A 25,106-nucleotide genomic window follows, 5' to 3' on the forward strand; every position below is an offset into this window, starting at 1 on the left:
ACAGCTGTGCTAGATAATCACAAGCCTTAGCATGAGACAGCCTGTTGATCTTGTAATTCTTTTCAGACATGGCTTATAAGTATTTAGTTTTTCTACTAGATCTACCTTTTAATTTCTCTTCCTTGGCTAAAGCTCACGTAACCAGCAGAATTGTGACTAAGTAATATCTCTAACCAGTATTCTCTGTAATTCTCTTTTTATATGGTCAGTCTTTGGCCCATTTTCATTGCTGTAGAAAATAAAGGCTTGTTCTGTTCTGTACCAAAGTGATGTGAGCAAAACTATCTTATTTAAAGCAATTTGGAAACTGGTGATCGCCTTGTAGTAACCAGCAACTAAATAAGCACTCACAGAGTTTGAGGACACAGATTAAAACATAAATGCTGGTGTCTAAACTCCCATCACAGTCAATGGTGTGCTACAATCTTGTCAGTCAGTCAGTGGAGCCTGGGGATCACTTCATGTGATCGTCTGCTACAGGCTCAGTTCATTTGCTCACCAGGCTTTGACTACTTTGGGCTAAGGTCTCCTCCCTGTGGTCCAGCTGCATATTCAGAAGCGGGCAGATTTGCCTGTAGGTCCTGTATGGTATCTGCCAAGCCTGTCTTGGATAACCTAGACATTCAAGGTTATCTTAGGACAATCTTAAATGTCAGTAGGCACATGTTTAGGCAAGCGAATCAAGGCCTGTGCACCTTCAGGAGGGTGAGCCAGGCTGTTCTCCAGACTGGGCTGATAATCTTTGCTGCCTACTACAGGCGCTTAAACTTCCAGCTTGCATGTAGACACGTATACTCAGATATCAACTCTTAGCTGTCCTTATTTCAGACTCGATCCTAACCTTTAATCCTTGTAGGACTCAGAAATGTGTGTTTGTAATGTAAATGAAGCAGTAGTAAGGCTTTCTACTTGGAAACTAAAGCAAAACAAACAGAAAACAACAAACCAAACTGAAAGAAAACAAAACAACCAAACAACAACAACAAAACCAGCTGTAAGTATGCTGGCATTATTCAAAACTGGGATTCAGTACCAGAATTTAGTATAGCACTTCTCTCAGGTAATAAATATCAGGACAGATTGTCCTCTTTGGGGTCTGATGGCCACCTGTGAGTGAAGCTGAGCGGGGAACAGTTGATCTGCTTGCTCAGGTACTATCTGGTCCACTGTCTGGTCCCACCATCTACATGAGTAATAATTAAAAGTTTTGTTAAAAATATCTGAAGTGTATATTTACACAGGATTACTGTATTAGTGTTTTAAATAAGGTGTTTACATTTCTCTGCCCACATGCATGCACTAGAGGGAGCTAGTACCAAACCGTCCATTTATGTCCCCTGATGTTACTGAGTTACTCCATAGTTTTTGGAACTTTTTTGGTTCCATCCTGCAAGACAATGCTGTCAACATCCCAAAACACCTAAGTTCATTAAGCCTGAAGTAAGGTGAAGCAGCTTCAGCTTCCAGCACCATTCTGGTGGGAATGGCTGGAGCAGTTGTGTACAGGGGAAGAGGAAAAGGGGAAGGAGTGAGTTACAGAGAGCTCTCCTCTCTAGCTGCTCATACTCCCAGACTCCTCACATAGCTCTCAAAGCCCACCTGCCTTTCTTTGGAAAACCCAAGTGGGGCAGAAGTCCCCGCTCACTCCCCTTTCATCAGTCCTGGCAGCTACAGTAAGTGGGGTGTTCCCTTCATGAGATTCCCACATGCAGTGAGTGGTGACACCAACAGATCTTGTATGAAACGAGTCTGTTTTTTATCAGGACTGAGCCAGAGATTCTCCTCTCCTCTGAAGTACACTAAAAGAAAATTATTTTGGGTTTAAAACATCATTTCTATAATCAGGAAACACGAGAGACTCCCAATTTTTCTGTGTATTCTTAACTGGGTCTCCCTGCATGTATGCATTATGATATAGCTTTTAATTCTACACTGTCTTCTCTTGTGCCTCATCCACACTCATACTGATCACAAAACACAGAGAGCTGCTGGCTGAGAGTGAATGACTGTGAACGGGCCAGCGCAGGCCCGTTTTGCACCCTGTTACTAATGTTATTTTCAGAGAGGAACAATCTATAGAAGACATGAGACACAGCTCATCTTCTTTCAGAGTACAAACTGACAGCATGTACTATATAATTTTCTGGACCCTACAGAGTTGTTAGTTTTTTTCAGCTGTCACCTGAGCAACTCCATGGCGTTTGGGATGTTGATGTTTCCTCCCACTGGTGCTTCTAGGACACCTGGATCATCAGACTCAACACAAGGAAGTACAGCAATCTTTCCCCAGGCTCGAATATTAAGCCAAAAGGTATTAAGCGAAATGATTAATCACTGCTGTGACTCTCCTTTCATGCCTGGCGTTGTGAGGAGAAGCCATGGGAGCAGAAAAGGAATGGTGTGAAGGCTGCAGGTTGATTAAAAAAGTGCAGTAGATATGCTGGAAGGAGGAAACTGTATCCCACAGAGAAGTAAAGAGGCTGCAGTGTGGCGCAGACCAGAAAAGGAAATTTTATCTAGATGGGAATAAAGATGTCCACTTCTGAAATACACAAGAGAATTTAAACCCACACAAGAGGACACAAACAAAGGACATGATGACCATGAACTAAGTCTTAACAGATGAACTCAAGTAAACTACCTGCTGCTTCTGTGTTTCTTGGGCTAGAGAAACACCAAGGGTTAGGAACACAGTTACTACATGGCCTCTCCCAGTGTAGTGTGTTCTTCAACTCTTAGGAAGGTGTAAATAAACAGCAAAGTTGGAGCCTTGCCTCTTATAAAGAAGTAACTACTCCTCCTTTCCCTGCTTTCACATATTTTAAAAGTAGCTTTTAAAGGTTTACAGCGGCTAAAACAAATACAGGAGTGAGAAGAAGAGAGTGATGGCACACTGCAGAAGCCAATAAGAAAACCTGCTGGGGTGGGACTCATCCCCTCTAACTGTGGTGGTGCAGAGCTTCAGTTGCTCATCTAACCTCCTTCCACAGCCAACAGAAAGAGGCAGGACCCTCCAAGGCAACTTATCTTGCTCCAACAAGGACTTTAGAAAAGCAGATGAACTGGATGCCGAGCTTCCAAATGGCTGAAGTCAAACAAGTGGAAACCCATCCCTGTGTTAAACCATCCTTTAATTTCAGCATGGAATTATATGTATACAGAGAGAGAGAGACATACACGCAACTAAATAAATACAAACAGACACTTTTACAACTACTGTTATATTTAAAATGCTCTAATCCACCAACGCAAACAAAATCTGCATTGGGAAAGGAGGGGCTCTGCCTGCTGTCCTGCTAGGTGAGAAAATGCACCGAGGCACACCTCAGTCTCCAGAGCAGCACAAGTTACTCGTGTGAAAGTAACCCCTGTAAAAAGGCCTCCGACTGCTTACTGCTCTTTCTGTAGGTGCCTATATCTTTGACTTCGGCCACAGCCAGCACCTCTGGTGCTCAGAGGGCGCAGGAGTCCGTGGCTGCCTTCCCACCGCCTTCCTTGGACACCTCCTCCACAGCAGTGCATGGTGACTCCCTCCCCCAAAACAGCCCAATTTTCTCATTTTCCATTCCCAAGTGCCACTCTGGGATCATATCACTGCCCTGGGTACCACCAAGCAGACACTGTTCTGTGCTCCCTACCAAGAACCTGTGATCCCACACACCCGCAGGCTCTTTGGCCTACCCAGCCAGAGCGTCGGCCTGCTACGTTACCACACCGCCTGCTACATTACCATACTGCCTGCTACATTACCACACCCTGAAAAGCAGGAGGGAAGGACGGTTAAATGCATCATGTGCCCGATACGCCTTCCTCCTCGTCCTCATCGTGTGCCTTCTTCATTAAAACACGCCAGCTCTCAGAAAGGAGCGCACAAAATGACAACCCTCTCTTGATGAAAACGCTAGAAGCACAAACATCACAGTCGTGGTAAACAAGCCTTTCAAAAAAATGAAGAGAAGAGAAAATGGACCAGTTTGTGTTTCTTTCAGAAAGTAGGGTGTATTTCAGAGGTAGTATATTTTTCCTAGATCATTATAAATTCTTACAGCAAAATCTGTTTTTCTGCGAGATATTTAACCCGTTTTGGGACTTCAAAAAAAGAAAAAATAAATAAACCTGCTAGTATAACATTATTAAGCAAAACATTTTCATGAATTTCCTCATAATTCCTTGGCAGGTGGAGGGAATCACTCAACGGGTGTGCGTTTCTGCTAGGTCTGCAGCAGCATGTTGGTCTGACCGGGAGCAACACAAGGGGAGGCATGCTTGGGACACAGCCCTTTTCTTTCTTTTGGCTTCTTGCTCTCTTTGCAGCTTGACCTCTCCAGACCTGAGGGAAAACGGGGCATCCCAGCTCTTTCGTGGAAGTGCCCGAGTGTGGTCACAAAGCAAGGAAAAAGCCAGGGCTGAGCCTCTGTGGAGTGAAGGGAAGAATCAATGCTGCTCACGGGGAGCAGCAATAGATACACCTCCCTATGGAGCAGGTCCTGCTGGAGGAGGGGGGGAGACCCTAGCGGAATGAAAACTGCCATTAACGTAACAAACCGCAGAAGAAAAGGAGAAAGTATCATCTTGCCTAGTCTGTCTCCGCCAATAATCCTGGGGAATTGCTGAAATAATGTCCTTCCTTAGGGAAATACTATTTCCAGGTCAAAGATATTCTTTCGAACATAAAGCAGACACAGTCATGAATACCTCGAGGATTGTTTTGATCACTAGCATTTACAGAAAACATTCAGGTTTTTTTCCTCTCATTTTTTTTTTTAGCTGCCTTGTTCCGCTTGTTATTTCAGACAGCTTCCATGCTTACGAATTAGTGACTTCCACACACTGCATGGTGAAGGTTACATTAACACACCTGAATATTTGGAATCTGTGATGGTCTTCATTTGAACTTAAAGAGTTAATAACAGACTATTTTAAGCAGTCCAGTACTACTGTGATTCTAACTTCAGCTGGGTTAATTACACAATAATTAGGTACAAACATCGCAACACAAAACACAGCTACATCATTATTTGCAACAAATGTTAACTCTAAATAAGTGCAACCTGTCCCACAAACACTTGCTATAAACGACTTAAAAATAAAAGTAAAAATTTGATGGGGTAAACACAGAGAAAAAAAAAAATTCTCCGGGAGAATTTTTTTTGTTAAAAAAATAAAAGTAAATAAAAATCTCAGCACTCATTTAGAGTTCGGGATCTTGTGAAAGAAAGCTTTAAAAGGAGCAAACCTGATTTGCTGTGGCTGTTGCGGCGAAGGGAACACTTGTTGCAGGAGTTGTTGCTGCAGAGACAGTGGCGGCCGTAGCGTTGTGCATCATGGGTACTTTCAGGAGGGGAACCATGGAAGCAATGAACAGGAGGGTGCAGCATTATGGTAAGAGAAGTGGTATTTTTGGCATGGTGAATATCAAGAGCAGCAAGCCATCGTCATGGGTTAAACCAGCAGATGGCATGCAATCACAGTGCAAAGCGAGAAAGCGTGGCGGAGAAATAAAAAAAAAGGGAAAATAGCTTATTACAAGTACAATTAAAGGAAGGTTGTCAACACAATCGGCGATTCCCAGAAAAAAAAAAGAGCAAGGAACATTGAAAATGCAGATGTTATCTCAAAGAATGGGATAACTTATGTAATAAGCAAGGCCTCTGCCAAAATAGCCTGGTACCTGAGAATTGTTACAGGGATGATTTTTTTTCTCCCCAGTGTTGCCATAATGCACTCCAAACTAAAAGTCTACTAAAAAACGAGAGTGTTTGGAACTGGGAAGGAAAATGGTAACTGTTTATCTTAATTTTTAAACAGAATTAAAACCAAATTATTTTCATGCATCTTCATATTTAAGTAAGCCAGATACTCGCTGTCTTCCTTTATAATCCAATTTATGCATTTTTTTCTACTAGCACTGCATAACTGCTAGACTTTATCAGAGTTAAATTGCCATCTGCTTTGAGGCAAAAATCAGAAGAAGGATAATAATCATTTTCCTGATTTAAATACTATTTTGATCTAAAAAAGCAAGGTCAATTTTGTGAAAGTTGCTGCTTTTGCTCATTTTAAGAATGAATTTTAATCAGCACCTTCATGAGAGAATACTAACTTCATGTTTTAAAGACTTAGTGCTTTAACTGCTTATCTGAGTAGTCCCACAGAAAAAATCACTGGGATCGGGCTACAGAATAGAAGGAAGATTACTCTTCCATCTTAAAGTCTGTTGCGCTGGACTTCAATTTTGCATGCCCCAAATGTTCATTCCAAATGTATTTCAAGGAAGAGTAAGATTCAGATCATGGGTTTCAACAGACCCTTTGTGGATCAAAGCACACATTTCTGGGAAACGCTGATAAAACTTTCTAACACACAGCAAAAAGGAGAAATAGGCACACCACTATGAAACTTTAAAACACTGATGAAACTTGCTGGCTTTTCCAGTATTTTATGATTTTATAGTACTAGACAATATAAAATATAAAGAGAAATAAAACTTTGAAAACTGAAAAGCAGACTGGAATTCATGATATTATGCTTTTGCAGTGTAGTTGTTATAGCAGGTGGTATCACATCTAAACTGCAGCTTCTTCTACAAATCTAAATACTGCACAAAGTCAACCAGAAGGACAAGTGAACCTTTAATTCTAATCATTGTCTAAATCTCGCCTAGGATTTTTGAAACAAGTGAATATACATCATATACATTATAAAAGAGATCAATAAAGAAATTTGGAACCTACCAATACTGGTAGCGGGTGTCATGCACAAAACTGACCCTGCGTGTCATGCAATGATAGGTGAAAAAAGTGGATAAAGGGAAGAAACAGGTTAGCTGTTTAGAGTTAACATTCAAAGTGAGATTCAAGCATAACCACAGATAAGTACGTTAGTTAAATGAAAGTTTAAGGTCATTCATAGTTTTGCTTTAACACTAAAAATGTGATTATGTTCATATTAAATTCCTACTTGGGTATACTATATGATTTTTGGCATGTTTCTGTGTGCACACAAGATACTTCATAAGCTCTTTCATTCAGTACTTTTACCCTTTCGTTTAGTACTACTGCAGCAACAGGTTTTTTGTTTACAGAAACATCTACGATTAAATATCACATTACTTGGCAATTTTAGAACTCACTGCATAATTCAGCGAGCTTAATGCTGCACAGATTCATCGACTTTTTGTGCAGCAGAGAAAAAAGTTAAAATGGAAGTACCCAACATCACTCTGCAGAAACTTTGTCAAATTTACGTTTAATGTTAACATACATGTTCTTAATGCAAGGCATGAAGCAGAGAGGAGTTTCTGACCAGCGAAAACACTACTGGGACAGTCCCCAAGCTAAACACATGTAAGTGTGTATGTACCCTTGCAGCAAAAGGTGGCATAGGCTTTGGTGCTGAGTCCACCTTTAGCCTTTCTAAAAAGACCAAATGAAAAGAAAAATAAAGAATCGATCAAACAAACAAACAAAAAACAACAACGTGTTTTCAGTACAGTGCATATTGCAAGCTGGTGAAGGTGAGGAGGCAAGGAGACTACCACCACATACACACATATTTGATATAAAATCAAATATGCTTCCTGTATTCCTGTTTAATTATTACAGCAGCCTCTTCCCCGCCCATCACAGCAGCAGCAGCGTAACTATGAATGACCTTACCAAAGAACAACCCCCAGAGAACACACACAGTTCCTAGTCTAGCGGCCATAAAAACGCTAACGAACAGCGATGGGAGGAGAGAGAAGATCTGTTGTTTTTGAGATCATTCACCAGACAAGAAGGAGAGGCGATGAAGCAATCAAACTGATGTAAAACATGGGAAGTGCAAAAATTTGGAGGTAAGCCATGCTAAGTGAAGCCCCACACGTTTTATTAGGGGAGCAAGTGGTTAAGAAAGCAGAGAGGTTATATAAAACAATTACGTTTTATATATATTCCAGCAGCAAAACTTGTCTTAAAAGTTAACTTTTTTAACACACACGAACACACACACAAGGAACACATTTGAAAATTATACCAGTTCAGAAAATATCACATCATCATTTAAAACCCAACAGATAATGTCATGCATTGCTCCTTAGGGCCAGGTGACATGACAGGCCTCGCACCCACCAAATCCAACCTCCTCTTGGACTTCCCCGGAAACACGGGAATATTGGATAAAGCGTCTTTAACAAAAAGCACAATACACCCACTCATACAGAGCGGGTTCCCTCTTTCTAGCCTCCTCCCACACCTCTCTCCTCTCTCTAATGCCCTGATGGTGTTCACAAAGAGCAGGAGGTTCAACACCTTGAGAAAGGCTTTCCACCCCGGGCCTGGGCTCCGTCTGCTTTGTTATCCCTCCCTCTCTATCTTTTTGAGCGCTTGTTTTGGGCTTGCCAACAATCCGGCCCTTAAGGTTTGGTTCCAAGATAGACCCTTTCTACCATCAGAAATTTATAAGGTACTACTGTAATTACAGCCATTAGCCAGAAAGAGGGATGGACAATAAATGGCACAAAGAATGAGCTACTTAAGGAAGCACGAGCACTCAAAAAATATGGAAAATATCCAAATGCTATTTCACTGAAAAAAAGTTTAAACTACTTTATTTTGCATAGTTAATTTAAATTCTATGGCAGTTCCTTACAATAGTGATAAGCTCTGAAAGGGAGTGCTTACGAGAAGGAGTAATGCATATCAGTACAAATTGTTAGGGTTATGATATACAATAAATTTCTACATCGTTAAGCACAGGGCAGTCTTCCATTCATGTCCAAATAGGCAGTCTCACAATTTTTTTCAAATACTCCCATAAATGTCTGTATGTTTTCTGCCACAGATATTCTGGTGCACGAGTGTGCTAAAAATACAGCATTCTATAACTTGCTATTATCAACACAGGGGCAGGCTCCAAGGTTGTTACTCAGGCCTTATAGCAAAATCTCATGAAGTCAATGCCATCTGTGTTTGTTTTCATCCTCTGAGACATACGGGGATGCTGATAGATCGGGCAATCCTCGCGTGTTGTGTCTCATTCCGTTATAACCAGCATTATTTCTATAAACTAAAATAACATTGCTGAAATGCTAAGTGCGTTTGCAAACACGTTTTAAAGGATTCTGACCGTTCTCCATGATCACGTTCTGATACCAGAACATGATATTTGTCAACCGCTGACCACATCACATTGTTCCTTAGAGAGGATGTTCAGCTGCAGAAAGTTTGGAGTAGGGGAGACCGACATAATTTAAGAGATTCTGGTGTCACTGTTTATGCAAATACCAAGTGCATTCCTTCTTTCATGGTGTTGAGGAGGAGCCCCAGCACCAGCACCGTGGTGCAGCTCAAGCCTCTGGATGGTCGGATCTCACAGACTTCTGCTCACTGACATGCAAAGCGCGTCCTCTCACCTTTGGCTCGCCCAGACGAAGAACTACAACCTCAGCTATTAGCTGCAAATGCTAGGAAAAGTACTGGTAGCGTGTCAAAAGGAAGGCTATGAAAACAAACCTGATGCCTCCAAGCCCCTTTAGTGCCGAGGCGGGGAGCAATTTGTTTTGAGGCTGCTCCTGTGCAGGTATGAGCAGAAGGCCCGTGCTGGTGCACCCGTTCTCACCCTGCTGCAGAGCAGCAACGGAGGGGCCATGAAGGGACACACGTGGCATCTCCGAAGCCCTACGCTTTTCCCAGCATTTTCCCAGCAGTGTTTTGCCCTCTCATTCCCTGAGAAAGCTCTAGCAGGTGAAGTCAAAATACAGCCAAATCGATGTAAGAAAAAAGGGCGAACTGTGGGCGATGATGAAGGAGGCTATGAAAATGGAAAGCAGCCTAACGGCGTGCCGGGATTTCAGCTTGAACCCTCACACTTTGCAGAAGGAATTAAACCAGCGTGGAAATAACTATGCAGGCCTCATCTCAAGCAGGGCGGGGAGCATAATAAAACCTTTCCTTAAGCGCAACTGGCTGACGTAGAGGCTACCCTACACAACCTGGGGTCAGTGCGGGTGCAACATACCTGTCGGGATAAACGCTGCATGTTGCTGCAACTGAGCATTGGCAAGAGCCTGTTGGTAGTGCAAGACACTGGGATTGAAAACGGCACTGGCACCATTGCTTTTTTCAAGTGCTTGTCTCTTTGGTAAAGGGTGAAGAACACCAGGAGGAAAGGCCTGTGAATAAGAAAGTTAGTTAAAATGGCGTAATTTCTAAGGCATTGTCTGCAACATATACAAAAGTACAAAAACTTATTATTTTTAAAGCGGCTAAAGATGCCTTGCCATGCATATTAACTCAAAGCACAGCAATGTAAAATGAGTGAAATTTTGTTATTGATAGCAAAAGCATGGTACTATTAACCTAAAACTGTAGCAGCACAACTACTGAAAAGAAAGGCCTTTAAAGCAACGAAAATGGCATTTCCTTTAAATAGGCTTTCAAATATTATAGGGAGAAAAAACCACTTGTGTTTCATTGCCAAGTATGTTCTTTTAATTTAAGTATTGTTTCCTATTATTATATAGATTAATGGATTATGTTAAGCGTTTTCAATTACAAAAGCAGTTTTATCTCAATTCGACTTTTTATGAGGAGGTATTTAAAAATGAAACCATGTTAGGAACCAAACTAAATCGTCTGCGTTTATTACGTATGAGAATGAGATGGATAAATACGGTACCGAGTTTCCGGTAAATTAAGAGTATGTGAAATCATTTCCGGTTGATGTTCAAAAGAAAGCGGTACAAATTTCATTAGTTGCTTCTCCGAAAAAAAAAAAAAAAAAAAAAAGAAAAAAAAAAAAAGCTACATGCAAAGCAAAAGGTGAAAGGTCAAAGTACCAGGTCTACAGTTGCTTCGAGAGGTCGCTTCATTGCTTTGGCAGTCGACTGAGTCTTTTAATAACAGGCAGCGAGCACATGATGGCAGTGGGCCAATGGGAGTCAAGCGAATTAACATACAGGTAAACAGCAAGCAGAGGTGCGTCATGGGAACGGCATTGCATTGTGGATAGGTGAGAAGGAAAAAAATATTCTGAATGCAATATACAACATACAAAAAACACTAGGCATGCACAACAACAAAAATGTCTTCTAAAGAAATGAATATTACACTTTCGAATTAGTACTGAAGCAAAAACGCATCTACTATACCTTAGTTAAAAGCATATAAGAGAGTAAAATATAGATGTTTGAAATTCAGGAAAGTTGAGTAAAACAGCAGCTTGCAGACACTATTAAGCATTTATAAACACTTCACAGAGATGCAGAGAGTTTTAAGGATACTCCTACAAGAATTTCTGATAAGTTAGTTGAGTCAAATTTGCGAACAAAATCAATTTCGAACACTGAATTTTCAAATCAAAAGCACTAGGGAAAGTTGTAATGCATTACAAACGCTACCGATGCTTGAGCTTGCAAGGTGAGGGTCTTAGGTAATGAAACCACATAATTCAGTGAGTTTGGGATTCAAAACGAGAGGTTCTCCTCTTCCAATACAGAATATATAATACGTCTTACACTAACTTATCATTAATTCCTTATTTTTTCCCTACAAATGGGTCATTTTTGTAGATTTTTTTTTCCTTGTGACTTACCACATTACATTGAGAGGAAAAAAACAGCCTTTCAAAATTTAAAACATATTTTCTAAATTTCACTACAACCTTCAGTACCAGCTTGGGGAGCAGGGAGTGAAAACACTGCTCCCAGCTTAAAAGTGAACATTAAAGTATGACTTACGATACTAGTTCAACATTATTAAAAATTTTTAGAGAAAATATGTAGGCATAGTGCATAGACATATAAATTTATGTATATTTTCATTGTAAGATTAAACCTATGGCTGATAGGATGACATTCTTTAAATTTTTTTCATATAAAATATTACTTTTGAGTTTTGTAGTGCAAATAATGTTTACAAACCTTCAGAAAGAATGGACAATTTACTTATAAATCAGATTTTTTCATTTTTTTACAAGCATATGCTGATATTTAGCTTTTTTTAGGATACGCCAATTATGTCCATCTTGATATCAGTATGTGGAAATGTGGAACAAAAGTATAAAAAAGAGGACAAGGCACAAAACACCTACAAATAGCTTATGGTCATGGTATTAGCTGGTGCAAAGAGAGTATTTTGCAGGATAGCCCTTGCTTTCCTCATTCACAGCTCTGTTGCAGCTACGTTGCACGAAGGTTCCCTTGGCTCCCTCCTCAACTCTCCTGCAGCACATTTCTGGATTTTATATATCTAATCTACAGGATCTGCCCATCTGTCTGGGTCAAGACCTGGATATAACAAGAAACACCTGATGCCAAGTGAGGATGTGGATAGCCTTCTTGCATCTAAGCATGGTGCTGTGCTGTGCCGCTGACGTGTGGTACCCACCACGGGGGACATCGCTCCGCTAAACTAACACAGCCTCAGACCCACTCTGCATCCACTACCGATGGAAGTCTACATGGAGGTGAAGTATTACAACTGAATTTAGCTTTATGTGATGATGAAGCCCATAAATTCAAACCAACATCAATAAGAGTAGAGCATTTCAGTTAATTACCTTTATTATCCCAAACCAGGTATTATCCGATCTCACTTGTTTACTTATTATCTCTGTATTTCTGATTGGCTTTCTCTACCTCTTCTCCATGCCCTTTTGCCCTTATCTCCCTACCTTGAGGCTTTTTGCTGGCTTTCTTCTCATCTTCCATATCAAGTTCAACCCAAAAGCTTTAAATTGGTCTGTTTCTAGACCTTCAACCTCGTTTCCATGTAGTCTCCCCCTCTTTTCAAGCTTTTAGACTGCCTATCCGCTCCTCTCTCCCACCTTTATGTTTCATCTTGTCCTGATGGTAAAAGCTTCTTTTGATTCTTTCTGTTCTGTCAGCTAAACTCCTCAACATTTAAGCTCCTAGACAACTAACAACCAAAAATAAACAGTTACAGACTGGATAGAAAAATGCTATGGAAAGCAAATAAAGATAATAATAAAAATTATCAAACACTCTGAGGCATAATATTTTTCTGCTGTATGTCACATCTGTATGCTATAATGCATCCTGGAATATGAGCAAGATACACACAACTGCACGGGTGAGGAAGGAGTTTCTAACTAAACTTAAACGTAAAGAAGAGAAGCACACAAGAAGTGAAGAGATGACCCATAGTGGCACTGCCTCAGCATGCAGGGATGGTTTAGGAGAGTCAAATCTCACCTGGAGTTGAATCTGGCAAGAGACATGAAAGATGATAAGAAGGGCTTCTACAGGTACATCAGCAGCAAAAGGAAGACTGAGGAAAATGTAGACTGCTGCTGAATGGGGCAGGTGACCTGGTAGCACAAGACACAGAAAAGGCTGAGGTATGAACGTCTGCTTCACCTCAGTCTTTACTGGTAAGACTGGCCTATGGGAATCACGGGTCCTTGAGAACAGTGCGGAAGTCTGGAGTTAGGAAGATTTACCCTTGTTGGAAGAGGATCAGGTTAGGGAACATTTAAACAAACTGGATGTCCACAGGACCTGATAAGATGTACCTATGGGTGCTGAAGGAGCTGGCCAATGTCACTGAGAGGTCACTCTTAATTATCTTTGAAACGTCATTATGACTGGGGGAAGTTCTGAAAAGTGAAAGAAACTAAAATGACACTCCTATCTGCAAAAAGGGAAAGAAGGGAATGACAGGTCAGTCAGCCTTACCTCAATGTCTGGGAGGGTGATGAAGCAAATCCTCCTGAAAACTATCTCCAAACACATGAAAGCCAAGAAATTGATGGGGACTAGCCAGCACAGATTTATGAAGTGGAAATTGTGCTTAACCAACCTGATAGCCTTCTACGAGACTGGCTTGGTAGATGAGGAGAGAGCAATGCATGTTGTTTATCTTGACTTCGGGAAGGTTTTCTACACTGTCTCCCATTTCAATTTCACAGACAAACTTGTTTAGTACAGGCTAAATAAGTAGAAAGACTGAGGTGGATTGAAAGTTGTCTCAACTGCTTAGGATCAAAGGGTTGTGATCAGCAACATAAAGTCCAGCTTGAGTCCAGTCAACAGTGGTATAAAACTGGGAGGAGTGATTGATATATTAGACGGTTGTGTTGCCATTCAGAGGGACCTGGACAGGTTGGAGAAATGGGCATGGAAGAAACTCATGTTCAATAAAGGGAAATAACACATGAAGCACCTGGGGAAGAACAGCCACAGCCAGCAGTATGTGCTGGGGGCCACCCAGCTGGAAAGCAGCTTAGCAGAAAAGCTCCCTGGGGTCCTGGTGGACACCAAGCTGAACATGAGTCTGCACTGTGTCCTCGCAGAAAAGGCAGCCAACAGTGTTTTGGGCTGCTGTGTCCTGGGCTGCAGCGGGAAGAGCATCACGATCAGGTTATCCTTCCCTTCTACCCAGCTCTGGCGAGGCCACATATGCCTTGCTATGTCCAGGTCTGGGCTCCCAGTGCAAGAAAGAAATGGACATACTAGAAGAAGTCCGGTAGAGGGCCCCAAAGGTGATGGAGGGACTGAAGCATCTCTCATATGAGCAAACGTTGAGAGACCTTGGACTGTTCAGAAGAAAAGATGCAGGGGGGTTTCAACAGCATGTATAATAAAATACAGGAGTAAAGATGGAGCCAGGCTCTTCAGTAGTGCCCAGTGACAAGATAAGAGGCAATGAGAACAAACTGAAATACAGGAGATTTTGTTTTAATATAACTTAAAAAAAAATACTGTAAGCATGATTTTATCATGGAATGTGTTGCCAAAAGAAGTTGTAGAGTCTCCATCCTTGGAGACATTCAAAAGCCAACTAGGCATGATCCTGGACAGTCTGCTCTAGCTCATCCTATTAGAGCTGGGAAGGTGGACTAGACAGTCTCCACAGGTCCCTTCCAACCTCAGCTATCAATTCACATTTTAATTTAGGCTGTACATTATTCTGTGACTTTCCATGCTCTCTGATGCTCCACATGAATACCTGCAGCTCCCTGAGTACAATGATGGATGACTATCTTTTAATGAGCTTCGGATTTACGCTGTATGTGGTTTATAGCCTCTGTCACAGTGTCTTTCTCCTTTCTTTTTAGTTCATATTATGAGGGTCACCTAAGACATCCGAGGAAAATCTCCTAAACTTTAGTGTACAGAAATACAGGCAGGGTATTTTCTGGTACCAGACTGCAAGCTTCATTGACCTTCAATGGTCTTACAAGTTCTGCCTCCAGTGCTGTAACCCTATCCACAATGCTCACCTACAAGAATACCCTCTGGACCAGAGCAATGCAGACAATTCCCCCAGGAAGGAAAACCTCTTAGACACAGTTCATCCTGGGAGCAACCTCCAAGTGAGTCCTATAGCTAAGCATTCATATCTCTGCCTTATTTTTTCGCTCTAGATCCAATTAAGTATTCTTGTTCATTCTTGGGTAGCCTTGGAGGCATGTGTCTTTTCTACCACTTTTTTGTTGTTGTCATTCTGGTGGTTTTTCATTCACTTTATCTGATTGTTTCAAGTCTACATTAAATAAAAAAAAAATAGTTGTATTGAAAAGAATCTTTTCCGTTTCATAGTCTAAATATTCCATGAAAATATTTTGTATATATTTTTCTGCAAAAAGTTACCCTGAATTACAGGTCCCAGTCTTCTTCCTCCATGACATTAGAATGCTAACATTTCAGTTCTGTCTTTCCAAAGATGCTTCATCTTGCTTTGAGGCTAATGCAACTCCAATTATGGCTTATTTAAAATCACAGGATATCTATCCAACCATTACTGAAGCGCAAAAAAAACGAATCCCCTCATCTCTCTCCTTTCTTCTTTAGTATTCTGTCTAGAAATATTACATCCTCTAAATGGTCAATAAATATTGCACAATAGAAGCTAATTAGAATAAAAATACAATCTCCTCTGCTTTAATTTCCAGATGGTATTCAATTTCCGCAAGCACAAGAAAGTTTAACTAAAAATCATCATGTGTGAAACAGTAACTGGGAAACTATACGAGAAAGAATTTACAACTTAAGAAATTTTCTTCTGTTTGGAGGTTTACTTTCTTGCATAACTTATCCTTCGTTCCTCAAAAAGTCTGGTCTTTGCTCATTTGCTAAATACAATAGCTTGGGGTAGTTATATACTGTACTGTATTGTGTTTCTGGTAGGCTCCTTACCCAGAGAATAACTGTATTGTCTGTCACTATTGTATGCACTGCCCACAAGTCCACAAACCACATCTGCTTAATTATTCCTCCAGTGCCAGCAATGAGGACAACGATTCTTTGATTTACTGCCAGCAATTTTGTCTCCCAAGACAAATCCTGCATGCTCGATTTATTTAACTTTATCAATACCACTTTACTTAAATTTAACAACTTTCCTGGTAGCAACCATAAGAGATAACCAATACTGGTAAATGGATGGGCTGACTTGTCTGAACAGCTTTCAGTAAGAGCTTAACATTTCTGAAAATAGAAAAGACCTCAATCTTTTTTTTTTTCTGGCTATACTCTGCTTTTTCTTAACTATTCCCATTTTAGTTACCTGCTTTTTAACACCATTATTCTAATAGAAAATAAAAAGGTATCATAGAGAGATTCAAGTAACTTGCCTTGTCGTGGGAAGGTAAAAAAGGTCTCTTAGCATGAGACTCATCTCCCCTAACCAAAGTTCAAAAAAATACAGTCAACACTTCATAGGCAGTGGGGAAAGATCTACAGAGGACAATCCTTCCTCATCCTGTAGTGGTGGTCAGAATGAACAGCACAGATGAATATACAGGTTTTTCTCCACTGCCTCTGAGGTGGGACCAATGTGTCTGGGTTAGGCTCAGGTATCTAACTGAATGACATCTTAATATAGGTCCCTCTTCTACAAGCAACCTCTGAAGCAAAAAACGTCTCGTTGCTTTTCTTCCTTTTCTTCCGAATTTCCACAACTATATCTGTTTGTATATCTGTTTTCAGAGCTAAACCAGCATATCCGCCCCTGTTTTCCAATGGACACTGAACAATTTTATTTCTGTTTGGAAATACAAGGGGCAAATTTAACATATAATCAAGGCAGAGAACAGAAGTGGTATAGAGTGTCATTTGCTTCACTGTCTTGAATAGAAATACAGCATTCAAATACGGGAATGAAGAAAAAGAGCACTTCCTCCCATCAAGCAATACTAGCAATTTTATCAATTCTTATATTTTTACCAAAAAAAAAAAAAAAGCAAAAGGGAAAAAGAAAGTATAAGCAAACAGCATTAAATTGAAGCAAAATAGGCATCAAAGAGCTTCTGTCAAGAAAAGCAGCCATATATGCCAGCACTTACCATCACAGTCGCAGCTGCCGCAGCTGCCTGGGCTGCCACTGCAGCCTGGTTGGCTTGGTGTTGCGCCGCTTTGATTTTGGCCTGCAAATGTGCAGGAGGGTGAAAATACTTGCATTTCTCCCTCATGCAACGACCTTTTATGTAATCCATACACACGGTTACGGTGTTGTCGTTTGTGTCAATCATTGTGCTGTCTGCCGGATGTGCAAAGCGGCAATCAGTCTCTCCACGCGCACAGTTGCCCCGCTGGAACTCCCTGCACACCTACGTGCAAAACAACACTGGTTGCAACCCGAAACGGCAGGGAGAGCCCATGCCCCCCCAGAAAGGACCATCCCCTTCCCCGGTGACATCAGTGAATCCGATTTAATAAACCCGTTATCTTCTTCTGGGAGAGGGAAATGCATCTATTTTACCCTTGCGCTTTGGGCTCCTCGGGTAGCTTTGTGTTATGGTGGCTAAATGGACATGGAACAGAAACATTCCCAAATGTCTCTCCTTTTCCGGCTTAGAAAACAGCTGGGAAGGATTCTTACTGAAGAAACTGCCCCTGCTAAACTAGCTGAGGCTCACAAAATGTTCAGTCCCTTTCTAACTGTAGTTTATATTCTTGCAACTCCACTGCTAGGGAAGCAGTTCCTCTTGCTGATACTGGGGAAGAGAGTCTACAAACAAAGTGGAGAGCCTCCTTAAAAAAATAATTAAATGGACAGAATGGACAAGCTGATTTTTCTAAGGAGAAATGTCCTGTAGACTACTTGGGCCACAGATTCCACTGAGCTTGGCCATGCAGGGATCCACCAGCTCCAAGGAGGCTCTGCACATCACTGCGGGCTTGCCTGCTCAGTCTGCTCCAGGGTTTGTAACATTCAACACCTCCATCAGTAGCTCAAGGCTAAAAAATTCCCCTATTACTGATTAATAAAAATCAGGACCAAATTAATACTGCAGGACAGAGTTAATACTGCAATGAATATGTGCTTGCTAGGTATTTCACCAAAACATACCTTTACGGGCATGCAAACCTGAGGTGTATTTGAAGAGATGAAGTTTAAGAAAGATGAAACTTCATGTTGATTTCTGTGTATTAAATTTCAGGAAATGCACTACCTTATAAATGTATTTAGTTACCATTGGCTGCAAGTGTAGGAATTCTGTCTAGTTATGATGTCTACACTTTGAGCAACTATATTTAAGCATAGTTTCTAAAATAATGCTTTTTCTCCTCCAGGAGCTTCGCTACAGCCTGACAGAGAATTGCATTTCTAGTCATGGTGGTGCCCACAATACCTCCAGTTTATCAGTCCTGAGGAGTTTCTGAGTAGCAGTTGAACCAGGGACTGAAACCGGTGGACTTCCAGGAACAATGACAGGCGGCGTGGGTAGGATCTCGGTCGGTACTAAGCCAACTCCTGGTGTTACTGGCGTTAGGTAAGGAGCAAAGCTAATAGCCGTGTTCGTTCCTATTGTGGGACCCACTGGAAATGTGGGCTGCAAAATGAAAACACAGACCAAGATGAAAAAACCCTTAATCAAGAGCTTATTAGTTGTCTTTTGCATGTTCTCCCTGGCGCCGATTCATTTTCTTAATCAAAAAATTTCAAGCAGCTGGCAAAACACACAGCATATTCTCTTCTTTTAATCACGTAACACATTCCAGCTGCATACTAGGAACTGCACATTGTAGCTCTGCTGTTGGAAAAGAGGCTGCCATTGCAAAGCAAGTCCCACTGTGAACCTGAATCTCTACGGAGGTCCAGCTTATATTGCAGGCTTATTTACACATCAAAAAGTTGAAACAACATAACTTTATTGCTTTTTCTCAATACCTGCTTTCCTTTGAAAACGGGCTATTTTTTCAAAGTACCAAATTTCACAGGTGAAGCATTATTAACTATATTAAATCAATATTTCTAGTAAGACTATAAATAATGAACTCTTTGGCATGTAACTTCCATCTCTTTGCATACTGTATTCAGCCACCTCCTGCAATTGTAAGAGTTGCTACGGCTCACACATCAAAAAGTCTCACCTTTCCAAATGTTTGTGTGCTCAGCTGTCACCAGTGGCAAGCAGAATAAATATTATAATCTCAGCTGGACACAATATTTAGAAAGGGATTACTCAGCCTTAGCTTGAGTTCATCTTACAAAAAAAAAGGGTTGATTGGAAGGAATGATAAGGGTCTAAAAATCTGTTTCATGCCTCCCTAGAGCAAATCAGTGAAGTCAAAACCAAAAGAAAGAGCACTTGTGTAACGTTAAAACCCAGCCCTACCAAGGCAGAATAGTGGGTTTGTCACCACCAGCTCCAAGGGGGGTGGAAGCAGAACATCACCATGGTCAGACCACGGTCATGACTGGCAAGTGATTTAGTTCTGCAGAGATGATGTTTACTCCAAAGAGTGAAGCTATAATGATAAATAATTATAAATGCAAAACTCTGCAGGAATAGTACAAATCTGACATTAGCTTTGTCACAAATTACGTCCCTGAGTAAGCCAGCAGCTAGAAACGAACCATGGAATAGCTAGAGAAGAACTTATGAAGACTTAAAAACACTTAATGAAAGAGGAAAGTCTTTCTCATCAAGGTGGCCCGCATACCCTTGGCTGGAGAAGGGAAGCCAACAACACAAATTATGCAGAAAATATGCAAGAGAAAGCACACAAGCTAGGAGGTTTACTTCTAGTTTTTGTTTGTTTGTTGTTTTTTTACTAAATTATAACTGAGTTTCAGTTAGTACAAGAAGATGCTTAGAGCAGCACATTAGCCAAGATAGCCAACTGTATGGAAATGGCATCTATTTGCCCTAGAGAGTTAGAAGTGAATAATGCTCTGTTTTTACCAGAGATCAAAACTGCTCAATATCAAATAGCATGGTTTATATGCCAAGTGTGAGCTAAATTATTTCGAGCATAATAATGAAGATTTATATGAAACAATGGTTCAACTATTTTAGGGACAGTATGCGTTATGTAAAATATAAATACCATCTTTGTATCAGATACAATTTTAAGAATAAATCTACATGTCAAATGACTTCTATGGAATTTTCATCTACATTTTATCCATTTGGTCAAGGCTGAGTCATCTTAATCAGGCAATTTATGCATGACAGAGAAATAAAACTCTCCACGTTTATCACAGCCATCAGTACAGAAGGCATTAGTTCAATGAGATTGTAAAGTTCAAATGATAAAATGAGTGAGTAGTAAAAAGCATGATTTTGCCATTTCCAATTTTTATTCATAATACCAAGAAGTGGAATTATTTTATTATTCCATGAAAACTTTTTTTGGTGAAAACTTAAGCAGTAGAAAATCAGGAAATATCAAAACACGTTATGACGATATATCAAGATACATCTTCCATACATACTGAAAGCTGATAAACATGTACCTGAAACTCAGGGACTCCTGACACCCATTTTTGCTCATGCCTTCCACCTTATGGCAGATGCGTCAAGTGTAAAACCAGGCATCTGGGGTCAGTTAATGTGACCAAATACAGATGTCCTAACCTGAGATGCTTATACTTATCTCCTTTGACAGTCCGTGGAAAGACAAAGGCACTTAAAAGAAACCAGACCATATAATCTGAATGCAGATTTCTGAAACAATGTAGATTTCTGAAACAAGTAATTAGAAGTGCCTATTTCTTTTGATAAACTATCAAAGGATTTGGGAAGCCCAGCACAAAATTTGATAGCAATGCTCTAGACGCCTCAAGTTAGAGAAAGAAATCTCACTCCAGTGCCTTACAGTGGGCATTCAATTTGAGAAAATATCATTAGCCACCATATGTGAAAAGTCTTGTTCAGATTTCGTGTCTTTGGAACTCTGGTGCAACGAAGAGCTGAACTGCAAAGGCAGCCCACAGCAATTGATCATTTTCATGTATAGGCCAAAGTCGCTGCTTGTTCCTGCAGGACACTATTGTTATGTCACCTGCTGGATTTGAAGTGTTCCAGGTACCATATGAATTACCTTAAAATAAAACACTGAGTTTGTAGGTGGACGTATCATCAGTTCTTATTTTGGAACACTTCAGATTATAAGAGAGAAAGAAATCATTACCCAGAACGACATTACCCTTTTTTCCTGGTACTGGGATTAAATACTGTTTGAAGCCACTCAAATTCACAGGCTCCTGAGAGAGGAACTCTGCAGTCCTACTCAAATAACTTACTAACAAATTATTATTATACAACTTTACACCTCCAGAGATATTATAGGTAAAATCCTTGCAAGTCTAGACAAAACCTAACAAGAACTGAATGAAGGGAAAAAAAAAAAAAGAGGGAGAAAAAAAAGCAAGTGAGTCTAGGATAAAAAAAGGTATCAAATCTCCAGCAACACTCCTTCATCTCTTCAAATGCAAATATAAATTAAAATATTTCTAGCATCTCAGTAGTTCCCTAAATCAACAGATGGTGATTATTCTTATTGATACTACTTCAGAGAGCTTTTGTGGGTCAATATAGTCTTCTACCTTAACTTACTTACCAATAACACCACCAGAGAAATAAACTTACCACTGGCTGTAGTGGTGTTCCTGGAAACATAAACTGCATTTGCTGGGCAAGCATTGCTGCTGCAGTTTTTTGTTGGATTAAGTTGTTCCTGCCATTGATTTCCAGTTGAGTTTTTAAATGCGTTGGTGGATGAAGGTACTTGCAGTTCTCCCTTGTACAACGACCCTGGAAAAAGAAGTCACACTAATTGGTCTATTGCTTTTGATGATAGCTTAATGCCCTGCAGCACGATATTACACCACAAGCTAAGCGAGCAGTAATGAAATGCAGGGTGTTTCCTGGGAACCGTGTAGCAGGCTGGGAGGAGCTGATGGCCTTGAGCTCTGCCTCAGCCCACTGCCTCTGACTGATTGTTAAGGGTATTAAGCCACGGACAAGGAGAAAGGCTTTGAAAGTTGTTGATGGCGCTTTCATTGTTAAGTACAGATCACTGCTGGACAATTAATAGTCTGAGTATTATCCAGGCTGCCTGAATTGCCTCTCATGGTATCTTGGCTTGGGTACCCAGTGTTACCATACAATAAATGTTTTTATGAATTACATTACATTATGAATAATAAATTTAAACCTCCTTTAAGAGAAATACTTCTTGTAAGTACATTATATTAAAGAATAACTGTGTGGCAACTCTCTGCTTGTGTTCTCTTGTACATTCATGCTTATTACAGTCCACTGCCTTCTGGCCTCCTGTTTTTATTACATCAAATATAACTTTGCCTCCTGTTTTTATTGCATCAAGTAAAACTTTGAACTATTTCCATTCAGGTATAAAATAACAGAAGTCGAGTCGGTATTTTTGGAGCCTAGATTTAGTAGCAGTGCATGGGGCTAAATCTGAAGGTGCACAGCAAAAGGAGACAGCCTGAAGACAGAGGTTTTAGACAGCTATGAGATAGTACAGACAACAGAAGATGGATTATTTTGGAAAGTTGGTGGTGGTGGGCAGCCATCCTTGAGGTGATTCGTGTTGGAGGAGATGGGTGTGGAGCACACCTCCACAAGGACTGACTGCACGCTGGCCAAAGTGTAGGCTGAGCAGCGTTAAGAAGCAGATGCATTTTCCCCCAGAAAGGGAACCGTAGGGTGCACTAGCAGGTTGTGTATCTGCCTCTGCAGCCGCAGGGCCGGACTTAGTGAGATCGGCTCTTTGACAACATGGCTCATAAATTGTCACGAAGTTTTGAGAGCTGTGACCGGAGGACCTAGAGCATTAGTCAAACTCGATGTGACACACTCAACTTGGAGAAACAAGTTTCCAAATTGAGACCTTTTTTAGAAGTGCTTCTTAAACTTTCCATTCTCTGGTATGAGCACTTTGTAATGCGTTGCCAGACAGGAATACCCTCCTATAGCCTCGAGAACATTAAGATCCCTGTGAGAGAACATCACACAGTACACACGTACTCGGATGCCGCGTATGTGTACGCGCACACACACTTTTTCCTACAAAACCCTCAGTATGCTCTGGATGTCCCAGAACGGCAGTATTAATGTCACACTTTCTACTCACACACTGAAATGCTCCTGGTTCCACCTCTAATCTGCGATAAGGACTTAATAGCTACCTGTGCAGGAGAACATTAAACACGTCTAGGAATGCTCTCCAGCACCGAGGCCAAGGGGAATGCAGACAGCTATTTCCACGCCATTAAACCACGGAGAACAGCCCTTACCTGGTGCTAACACCAGAACTACTCCTGGATACTGTCTGTGACTGTGCTGAATGGCAGAGGCCAAAAGGAGTTCGAGAAAGCTAAAAATTTCAGCATATAGACAGCCACGCCTCAGTGCCCAGGAACATTACTCGGTGCTGCTTAGACGTGCTGCTATAGGTGCAGCCATTTTCGGGACAGTGTGCTCTTCCTTCTCACTTCCACGAGTCACTAATTCCGGGGGTTTTAATTATGCACACAAAAGGAAAGTCACTTTGTCAGCTGGCATAAGGAGAACCAAAAGTCGTCACGATTCACCTTGGACAAAGCAAGAGGCAGGCTCTTCCATTCATGGGGTAATAACGCTGTCGCCTCTACAATGTTAAATGGGAACATGCTTACCCGTGAGCGCGGCAACGAGCTTGTGCTTTTATGTTGCCTGATGAGGATTTCCTGATTAAGACATTTTTAACTGAGACCTATTTAACCTTAATCTAATTTGTATGTAACCTTAATCTAATTTGTATGTAAATGGTTCATAGAGCAAATGTGAAAACGAAAACAACAAAATAAAATCACGTAAATCTATCTGATGGAAATATCTACCGATGCAAATGAAAGTGATCCTCAATTAAGGAGTAAGAGTAACTCTCGTCTGCAGTGGCTTTTGAAGTACCTCAACTTTGAAGTAAGCCTGCAATGAGCACACCACTACCAGCTCCGAAAGCACATGGCTAGCATGTACCATCACTTCAAGCTCTGCAAAGCAACCCACAGAGCACAAAAGACTAGTTATTTCAGAAAACTTTCCAAAGTAATCCAAGCACATAAAAATTTACTCTGTTCCCTGAAGTTATTAATGTGTGTGCCCCATTTACTAGTTTTTTCGAGCTCTTGGTTAGCAATGAACTGGTGTAGCCCTGTCACGCTGCTATAGACGCACTGTAAACAGATCAAGCCTTGTTAGAATGAAATGACCCAAAATAAATGGCAATGGAATGAGCACTGAAAATAGTGAGCGGATGAATCCAGTCCTAGCTACCAAAACAAAGTAAATTCTGAGACCCAGGTTGGGGGAAAATGCCTGGAAGTGACTTTTCATTTCTTTGGCGAGAAATGCTCCGTGCCCCTATGAACTGCTGATGGGAACAGTTTCAGAGCAGAACTGGGCTGATTCCCAACAACTGATCAATGCAAGACTGAAAATTCAAACTTGTGGTATCACCTCAGTCAAATGTGACCCTGGGTTTTTTGTTTATTGAAATGCCAAAACCAAAGTCCAACCGAGATGATAGCAACACACCAACCCAACAGCAGAACAAAGCACTGCGCACGAAGTGCTGGAGTATTCAACTTGTTGGGTTTACAATAAAGGCCTACTTCAGATCCTTGCAGAAATATTACTGCAGTAGCAGGCCACCTCAAAACAAATAGAGAGGCAAAACTGAGTGCTTTGACTTCAGGGTGCATCAATACCAAGCCTCTGGAGCGAGGCTTGGTTCATCACAGTAGCTCAGGAGCTGCTCCACAGACTGCCTGGTGCACAGCAGCACTAACTGCGTTTGAAGGATGAGGCAGGCAGGCAGCAGGGAAAATCCTTGCTTCACACAACTTTTAACCCACTCCCAC

General features: G+C 41.0%; 1 protein-coding gene across 19 annotated transcripts in view; it reads right to left on the reverse strand.

Moving 5' to 3' along the window:
- MBNL2 (muscleblind like splicing regulator 2) overlaps window positions 1-25,106 on the reverse strand; it is a 111,046-nt gene that overhangs the window by 12,982 nt on the left and 72,958 nt on the right. For 7 of the 19 annotated variants that reach the window (XM_080598903.1, XM_080598907.1, XM_080598917.1 and 4 more), the window contains 7 exons: window positions 21,826-21,990; window positions 18,580-18,780; window positions 17,290-17,553; window positions 10,820-10,873; window positions 10,000-10,153; window positions 6,735-6,770; window positions 5,237-5,331 (listed from right to left, as the gene is read on the reverse strand). In XM_080598903.1, coding sequence (XP_080455029.1) covers window positions 5,237-5,331; window positions 6,735-6,770; window positions 10,000-10,153; window positions 10,820-10,873; window positions 17,290-17,553; window positions 18,580-18,780; window positions 21,826-21,990 — 969 coding nt within the window. The remainder of the gene's footprint in view (window positions 1-5,236; window positions 5,332-6,734; window positions 6,771-9,999; window positions 10,154-10,819; window positions 10,874-17,289; window positions 17,554-18,579; window positions 18,781-21,825; window positions 21,991-25,106) is intronic. The other 12 variants (XM_080598905.1, XM_080598911.1, XM_080598904.1 and 9 more) reach the window with 5 other exon arrangements.

The sequence above is a fragment of the Anser brachyrhynchus genome, assembly GCF_964034855.1.
Source record: "Anser brachyrhynchus genome assembly, chromosome: 1".
Taxonomy (NCBI): Eukaryota; Metazoa; Chordata; class Aves; order Anseriformes; family Anatidae; genus Anser; species Anser brachyrhynchus.